General features: G+C 31.2%; 1 protein-coding gene across 1 annotated transcript in view; it reads right to left on the bottom strand.

Annotated features, from left to right (window-relative positions):
• The window catches only part of LOC119585283 (titin-like), a 227,341-nt gene that overhangs the window by 65,444 nt on the left and 151,897 nt on the right, over positions 1 to 10,000 (bottom strand). The window contains exons 72-75 of the mRNA XM_037933959.1: positions 9,436 to 9,640; positions 8,592 to 8,654; positions 5,122 to 5,319; positions 4,505 to 4,531 (exon numbers count right to left, since the gene is read on the bottom strand). Of these exons, the coding sequence (XP_037789887.1) occupies positions 4,505 to 4,531; positions 5,122 to 5,319; positions 8,592 to 8,654; positions 9,436 to 9,640 (493 nt within the window). The remainder of the gene's footprint in view (positions 1 to 4,504; positions 4,532 to 5,121; positions 5,320 to 8,591; positions 8,655 to 9,435; positions 9,641 to 10,000) is intronic.

Here is a 10,000-nt window from a genome sequence, read left to right as displayed (position 1 = left end):
TTTCAAAAAACACTCCAGGGGCGGGGTTTTTGGGTTTTTTTTGGAGAATGTAGGGGCCAGACGGGGAAAAAAGGCTCAATACCATAAAAAAGCAAAAGACCTCCCATTTGTAAGGTGAAACAAAGCTAATGCTATCATCAGAAAAGTGGGTTTCCAAAAGGCATAAAATTCATTTTTTGGTGTCAGAAAAAACTTACAGGTCTTATTCAGTTTTCCCGTAAAAAGAAAAAACTTTACAGGTTTGGACACTATAAATTTTTTGAAAATTTTTTTGCCGCTCAACATGAAAATTAGGTAATTTTTCTTCTTAAAATTTGAGTAAAACTAAAAGTTACAACGGGTTAAAATAATCGGAGTCAAATGCAATATCAAAATTATGAAACAAAAAAAACCATTATTATGTAAAAATTTAAATTTCCATTTCAGATGTTATATACCATGGAAGGCTCTGCTATCTAAACTCGGCTCTCAAAATTCCTTTTTAAAGTTAAAGTTTTATTTAAGTGATTTATGTTTACATAAATTTTCCCAATCATAAAATTAAAAAAAATATCATAAAAGTTTTAAACAATAAAACTAAATTGTTTTAATATTTAAAAAAAGTATTTGGAAAGTATTTTTCTTCTAATGAAAACTTTTTTGTATATGAAATTTTATCACTGAAATTTGGAATTAAAAAACAATGTTTTTTCCCACTTTATAAAAAGAGCCAATGTCCAAAAAAAGCTTAAAAAACCTTTGAAAAAAAATCCCACAAAAAGGGGGGCCATAAAAGGGGAACGTGAGTGCAGGCCACAGTAATGTTAGACAAAAATTTGCGGGCCCATTTCAAGTGTCCCTTTTGGGGGGCCTTTTTTGCCCGGGAAAGTTTGCGCATTCCTCGTGTTTTGGGTAGCCTTCACTGAAAGGGGAAAATTTTCCCTGCTTTGAGTACCAGCATCTTATTAAAAACAAAAAATTTTCTATGATTTTTGGAGAGTTTTGGGGTATCCCAGGCCCTATCTTGCGTTAAAGGAAGCTTCACAAAAATTAAAGGGAAAAAGGATTACAAATTTTTCCAAGAGCTTTAATAAAAACCAAAAAAACCCAATGGATAACTCTTAGGAGTAGAGGAAAAAAGGGGGAAGTTTGGGGATGCCCCTAAAAAGGCACTAAAGGCCCCAAGAAAAATTAGAAAAACATTAGAGTTTTTCCCATTTTGGCATTTAAAGGGTAAAAGACTTTAAAAATTTGTGAATTTATTTAGAACTAGATATTCCTACTTCTTCAAGATTATCTTTCTTTTAATCCTAAAACTTTCTTTAGGCTTCTAATCTATGTACACATTCTTCTAAAGTTATCATTTTGACAAAAGGAACAGATACATTAGTTTTAAAAAGGGGAGTAAAATGGGGGTTTAAACTTCAAATTGTACTTTTATATTATGGGTTTGGGCTTTTACTTTTTTTCCTCTTCCATACATCCATCAATAACTTTATACTTTCAAAGCTTTATCCTGACAGGTTATATATTAAGGCCCGATACACCTGCATAGCATTGCACCCAAAAAGCAACTTTCCCGGATATATTGTAAAAGGAAAATGAGTATATTATCTGGCACAAAAATTTTTTTTTGTAGTGAGAGCATTTTTTGATAATCCATATTACCCAAATATTATATTTATTAAAGAGATTTCATGTAATATACAAACTAGCAAATACTTTTGTAAATTTAATAACTTTTAAAAAAAATTATCTCTTAAGCCCTCAAATGTTTGAAACGTATTTTTTACTCCTTTTCATTATTCAATGGGAAAAACATTTGATTTATTTATAAATTTAAAATTTTTTAAATAAGAAATAAAAAATTTAAAAAAAGGGTTGTACTGGTCACTTTTAAATAAATTCAAACAGCAAGTTTTGGAAAAAAAATCAGCAAAAAATGAATAAAACATTTTAATCAGCCAAACAACACAAAAATTTGACTTTAACAAAAATATTTACCCTTTTTAAAATTTTCATACAAAAAAATTTTTTGTTACTCAAATTTTTTCTTTCCCCCCTCCAGTATAAAGCAGATATCTAAAGAAACCAAAGGTTCCATTGTTTAAACTAATTAAAGGGAACTGTAATTTAAAAGGAAATTTAAATTTTCATTTTGGGTTTTGTTTGATTAGGAAAACCCAAGTGGGCTATCCTTAAACAATTCTCTAGGGGCACTGCTGAAATATCTAGAGAAGATATTTCTAACTAAAGAACCCAGACATAAAGGAAGAAAACAACAGTAACAGCCAGGGTGCACTCGATGCATGCTATACATGTGCTAGGAAAATTAAAATTTTGTTTTTAAATTTGGGGAAAGTTTTTTTAGGAAAACTAGTCCGAGTCCCTATGTATATATTAAAAAATTTAAAAAATTACCAACAAAATAATATAAAATGTGTTGTGTGTGTGTGTGTGTGTGTGTGTTGGGTGTTTGGGGTGTGTGTGTGTGGTGTGTGTGTGGGGTTTTGTTGTGTGTGTGTGTGTTGGTGTGTGTGTGGTGTGTTTTGCGTCGGGTGTGTGTGTGTTTTTCACCAGAAAAATATTTTTTTTTATATATATATATATTTTATATATATATAATATAAAATATATTATATATATATATATAAAGTTTTATAGTATATATGTTATATATATAAAGTATAAAATAAAAATTATATATATATTAAAATATATTTTATATATATATAAAATTTTAACATAAAATACATATAATAAAATATATATATATTTATAATATATATATAACCCTATATAAAAATAATATAATATAAAAAATTTTTATTTATATATATATATATATACACATTATTATATAACACAAATATAAAATACTACACATATTATCTTATATACACATATATATATATATTATAAAATATATATATACACAAAAATATTTTATATATATATATAAAATATCAAAATATTTTTTATATATCTAATATTATTTTAATACACATATATAAAATATAAATTTATATATTATAATAAAATATATAATATTAATAACCCCACACACCCCACCCCCACATATATATATATATATAAAATATATATATATAATATTTTATTTTATATATATATTAATATAATATATATAATAATTAAAAATATATATTATATTTTATATGTATAGTATATGTATTGTATATGTATATTTTAATTTTAAAGTTATATATATTAAAAAATATATATATATATATAAAATTTTATATGGGGTGTGCGTATATATATATATATAAAATTTTATATATTATATATATATATTATATATATATTATATATATAATATATAATATATATTATATATATATATTGTTCATAAAAATATTATATTTATTTTATATATATATATATAATTTTATATATATATAAAATATAAAATATAATGTGCCTATATTATATATATATAAATTATATAATATATATATAACATAATCCCTCCCTAAATACATACATACATACATACATACATACATACATACATCATAATAAAAACATTTCCCCACCCACACCCCACCCCCACACACACACCCCACCCCCAAAACACCCCACCCACCCACACACACACAAAACACACACCAAAACACACACACACACACAACACATATATTTTGACTATATCCTTTAAAAATTTAAAATTTTTACCGTATTCTTTTTTGGGGAAAGGGAAAAAAATGCTAGCCTAGTAACTTAAAAAATCTGAATCAACAAACAAAAATGAAGAGTAAATATCTGTTCTATGATCTCATTATAAATTAGTAAATAAATATCTTTAAAAATAATACATAACTAGTGTGTTTATGATGTATAGGTAAAATCTACCCTACTCTATTTGTGATGCAATTATTGTGGTGCAGAACAAAGAAGTGCATCATGCTGAAGCCTTGTTTTTTTTTTTCTTTCTTTTTTTTTTCTTTTTTTTTCTCATGCATAAGAGCCCAAAAAAAAATTTTATTTTCTTCACATGAAGGTCCTATATTTCAGTGCAAAAGAATCTACAAGATAAAATCCCATCAACTTCCAGAATCCATGACATATGTTAATTCCAAATTTACAAGGTCTTTGTATGAATACTATATGTCACACGGGAAACCCCAAAAACTGTAGTTTTAATTTTATTTTTTCAAGGCATATGATTCCTTTCACGATTTTTCTTACCTTTTCAAATCTGGACATTTTTTTGGGGTGCCCAAAACTACCCATTATGAATCTGTTTAAATTTAAAGTCCACAAGTTGAAAACCTACTATGTAAACCCCTCATTTTCCTATGTCTGTCCTCACCAGAGATGTGTCACCACAAAAAAAACTTCACATAAAACCTCCCGGGAAAATGAGAAAACTTTTAATCAATGTTAGCATGTTAGCACTCAAGACGAGCAAAGTGTCTTTTAGGGAAAAATGCAAAAATCCTGACTTTTTCATCCCCAAACACGCTAAGTAGGATGGAGAAGGGGAAGCTAGCTGAAGACATACCTGGTTTGGTTTGTGCACAATGTCTCTCTGTGGAAAATATCACATAGTAGCTAAGTATAAGCACACACTAATATCATATGTAGTATTGTTACAATCTTTATGAAGGAAAAGTGATTTCATTACCTAAAAAAACCAATTTAACCCCAAAACATTTGAAACCCAATAAAACCTTTAACAACCTGTTTTCTACAAATGTTAGTACTTTTAAATCAATACACAGGAATCAAGTTAAATAATAATAAAATAATCAGTATTCTTCAGTAATAATATTCATTATAAGTCATGAGGGAGTTCTTTGGGAGAAGGCTACAGACAAAGACAGAGTGATCATACCAGTAAAATGGTTCTACTCCAAGCAAACTTATCTTAGTGCTGAATGGGGCAAGGCATGCCACTGTAATGTATCTATTGATAGTAAGGCATACAACTTATGCATCCTAGGCTGTTTATAAGTGTATAGAAAGAAATCTACCTAAGTTTAATGACCAGATTTAAAGGGAAAAGATTACCAACACCTGGAAATTTTAAGGATTAAGTTTGAAAATTGTGACTTAAATTCTACTCTGCCTACTGCTGACTTCTCTCGCAGTTGGTCACAAGAGCTCACCACTACAAACCTCCATAATTACGCTGCACAAGATCATGATCACACTCAGCCTCTGAGAACTGATTAGATGCTGTGGAGTTGTTTGAGTCGTTCAGAGATGAACCGAGGCCAGAGGAATCAAGGGGGAGGTCTCCATTGCGGGGAGGTGGAGGAGGGGGGGGCTCAGGGGATCCTTGTCCAGCGCTTCCAGAGGTGCTTCCACGGTTAGCTGTAATTACAGTTACTTTAGTTGTTGGTGAAGATTACCAGCTATAACTTTTAGACATCTAAAATTTAAAATAATAAACTGTAATAAAGATATAGAAGTTGACCCTCTCATATAAATAAAATCAGATAGAAAGGAATTGTATCTCTTTACCTTTTAGGTACATAGCACCATAGCACTGTCCATACCAAGGGTAAATATAAATAAATAAATAAATAAATACATAAATAAATAAATAGCTAAATAAATAAAAATATGAATTTGCAATAGCAAATACAAAGCACTATTAGCCACAGTAAATTAAAGGAAACAAGAACTGGTCAGGTGTAAAATACAACAAGGAGCTTTTATTGAATAGGGTGATTTACCGACACAACTAAAGATAAAAATATAACCATTCAGTATTGAAACAGAAATATCATTTATCATCACAGGAGTAATACAAAATAACCATTCATGCATATTCATTCAAGAATTCAAATGTGCAATTCATATTAGAATGGTAAATAAATATATACATACCTTTGAACATAGATACATACATACACACACTGGCACACATACATACACACACAGGCACACATACATACACACACAGGCGCGCACACACACACACACACACACACACACACACACACACACACACACACACACACACACACACACACACACACACACACACACACACAATAACAATAACAATAAAATAATAATAATAATAATAAAAAAATAATAATAATAATAATAATAATAATAACAATAATAATAATAATAATAATAATAATAATAATAATAATAATAATAATATTAATAAAAAAGTAATAATATTAATAACGAAAATGATGCAATAATACTAAAATAATAATAACAATAGCAACAACAACAATACTAATATTAACAATAATAATAATAATATTGATGATAATGATAATAATAATAATAATAATAATAATAATAATAATAATAATAATGATAATAATAATAAAAACAACAATAATAATATATATTTTTAAAATCTGCCTTTAATATTTGTGAATAAGTGAAAATGTGTGTGTGTGTGTGTGTGTGTGTGTGTGTGTGTGTGTGTGTGTGTGAGTGTGTGTGTGTGTGTGTGTGTGTGTGTGTGTGTGTGTGTGTGTGTGTGTGTGTGTGTGTGTGTGTGTGTGTGTGTGTGTGTGTGTGTGTGTGTGTGTGTGTGTGTGTGTGTGTGTGTAAGTGTGAATATGAGCATGAGAGTGAGTGTGCATGTGTGTGTGAAAGAGAGAGAAAGAGAGAGAAAGAGAGAGAAAGAAAGATAGAAAGGGAAAGAGAGAGAAGAGAGAGAGAGAGAGAGAGAGAGGAGAGAGAGAGAGAGGAGAGAGAGGGAGAGAGAGAGAGAGAGTAAGAGAGGAGAGAGGAGGAGAGAGAGAGGAAGAGAAGAAGGAGAGGTGAGAGGAGGGAGAGGAGAGAGGAGAAAGAGGAGAGAGAGGAGAGAGAGAGAGGAGAGAGAGAGGAGGAGAGAGAGAGGGAGAGAGAGAGGAGAGAGAGAGAGGAGAGAGAGAAGAGGGGAAGAGAGGAGGGAGAGAGGGGGAGAGAGAGGGAGAGAGAGAGGGAGAGAGAGAGGGAGAGAGAGAGAGAGAGAGAGAGAGAGAGAGAGAGAGAGAGAGAGAGAGAGAGAGAGAGAGCAGGAGTATGAGTGAGTATGAGTATGAGTAAGTGTGAGTTTGGGTGCGGATGAGAGTGTGAGTGTAAGTGTAAGTGTAAGTGTAAGTGTAAGTGTAAGTGTAAGTGTAAGTGTAAGTGTGAGTGTGAGAGTGAATGTACGAGTGAGTGTTGAGAGAGTCAGAGTATGAAGATGTGAATGTGCACATGCCTTAATAATTAGTATTCAGAAATACCTTTTGCAATATAAGACTACACATGATATATACAAATTGCACTGTGAATCTTAACCATCAATATCACACACAAAAGTGGTTAGCACACTCACTTTCATATTTTACTAAAATTCATAACAACTGTTAATATCAAGAATATCAAGATTCAAATAATCTAACTCTACAAGGAAAAAAAACACATCATACACTTTTAAAAAATATACAGATCAAAAGACTAAGTATTAGATTCTACTTTCAAAATCAGAAGAACTCATTCACCATGAAAACTAACACCAGTAATGTATTCCTCCTAGATTCTCCCTTCACATACCACCGAACACCCTTGGTTGCAAGACTTTAAAGTAGGATGATTCTTCCACTTACATCATATACATGCAAAACCTATAATCACAACAAAATAATAACCAATAAAAAAACCTTGGCTCTATGTTGTTACATTATACTCATATACATGTAAATCACGTAATGTGCCTCAGCGAATTTAGCAATATTATATCTAGCGATTCGTCAACAAGCACATGCTTCCAGCTGAAGAAGCTCTTAATCATATGAAATCATGACAGCAGAGCTTTTGAATACATATCTTGAATCAATAATGGGATTTTTTTATTGTATCACTAATGACATCTGACAAACAGCCAACATTAACTGAAATGTGACTTCAGTCATTTAAAATTATATATACTTCCAAGAGTCCTACAGATACCCTTTCTTAAAATTAAATTGAAGAATAATTTTTGCTTTTTGGTAATGAAAAGTCTATACACATCACAAATATGAAAAGTGCCTTTGAGAATGAGATGCCTTTTACTAACCTATATCTCATGATCTAATACCACCAGTACATCAAAAATAAAAATAAAGTAATCTGCTTGTAACATTTGGCATCAGTGTAATGGGGAAAGCAGTATGACTCCAAAGACAATCACAGTCCTATACTGTTATATCTTTACTCTCATTCTTAAAATGAAGCCACAGTATGCTTCAGCCTTACAACTAACAAATGCTTATGAGCTGAGAAAGCAAGATGGCTGGACTTTGCTTGGGAAACCCCTACCAAAATCCTCAACACCAACATTATATCTATATTAAACAAAAGGTAACTCACCATGTCAATTTCCTACCCAAATTCTTTCTCTATCTCAGAATACAATTAGGATAATTTATCTACATATCCTGAGAGAATTCTTAACCAAGATAATGGCACTTCCCAAACAGCAAAAACATGAGTGACCACAATCTAACCCCAAAACAATCACTAAGATACAAGAGGGCATGGAGGGTTTCCCATACCTGCCATACAAGCTCCAAGCCACTTATATAAAAAAAAAACATCACAGCAAACTACAACCTGTTAGTTACTGGTTACTTTCCATCACTAAATTACAAAACACTTACATATAAATCTATGGTTGCTGGGTTGAGGCCCAGACACAGGAGCTCCAGGGGGGTGACCACCATCTGAGTGGGGCCAACTTTTGTTATTTCACATCATCACCCTCCCAGTGTAGCAATAATGGGATAATGTCCAGCTCACAAAAGGACTCATTATTGCAGAACAAACACATAAAAAGTCTATAATAATCATTTCATATGTATATTGTAACAGAAACATGCTTACTCTAAGCAGTAATTATTTGGATAATAATAGCTTGTTCAAATAACAAGAAATTTTGAATTGGATAAAACATGCTTTGAAGAGAGCAATTATCTTATATCATGGAAATTTTGATGGGAATAAATTTGGATGTAAGATGATGTGATAACTTAATTATTTTAAATGGGGCTGTTTTTTTATTTTCTTTTTTTTTCAGGAAAATATTGAGAGACACCTTTTCCCCTGCAACCTTAAGATTACCATGCATTCTGTATAATCTCCATTATAAGTCAGACAGGAAAAAAAATGTAATAATAAATATCACCTGATTACCTAATTGCTTTTCAAACATAAGACTGTAATTTGACTGTACAGAAGACAATAGATTACCATGCTAAACTAACACAAGGAACAAGTGGAGTCTGTCTTACTCTCACATCAGACCAAAAAAGCACAAACTAATGGCTACGTAATACTCTTCAGATAATAACTGCAGAATAAAAATATTCTAATTTTAAGGAAAAAATGTTACAGCCCAAAACCTTTCTTATTTGCTCTGATCCTTATCAAGAGCTTAAAATGAGTGATTAAAAAAAAGAAGAAAAAAAGGAAAAAAAAAAAAGGGGGGGGGGGGTATTGACTTACTAAGGCGTTTAGCAGTGCCAGACTGTGACACAGAGTCAATGGCTCGAGCATAGGGTCCACCACCAGAGTAAGTAGATCCACCATATTGGTCACTCTCTTCATCAGAGCGGGCAGGGTCATCGTAGGTCGGAGAGAAAGTTGAGTTGCTCATGCGAGAAGCGGTCATGTCGCCAGGGACAGTAGAGTAGTAGGTGCTGCTTGGAGGCTGTTGATATAAGTGGAAAGATATCATCCTCTGAACTATAGCATTTCAGTAACTGTGGCAAAATGGTATACATAAGCTTGAAACAAATACATAAAATCTGTCAGTGAAAAAAAGTGTGATTACATAAGTCCATATATCAGCTTTGTTTGTACATGTACAGCATAAATGAAAAAGAAAGAAAAAAAAATTTAATAATCTTCTGAAATATTAACAGCATCTTTAGTTTATGTAAATTCATCATAGCTGGAGTTCAGTGATGTCAGTAACTGTATTTGTAAATGAAGTTCAGGTAATTACTGTGTCTCTGGACCTTAAATACATTCAGTTCACATCCTCCTGTGAATACTGAGGGACAAACAT

This window comes from Penaeus monodon, chromosome 3, assembly GCF_015228065.2.
Source record: "Penaeus monodon isolate SGIC_2016 chromosome 3, NSTDA_Pmon_1, whole genome shotgun sequence".
Lineage (NCBI taxonomy): Eukaryota > Metazoa > Arthropoda > Malacostraca > Decapoda > Penaeidae > Penaeus > Penaeus monodon.
This window is presented reverse-complemented; position numbering and strand designations above follow the sequence as displayed.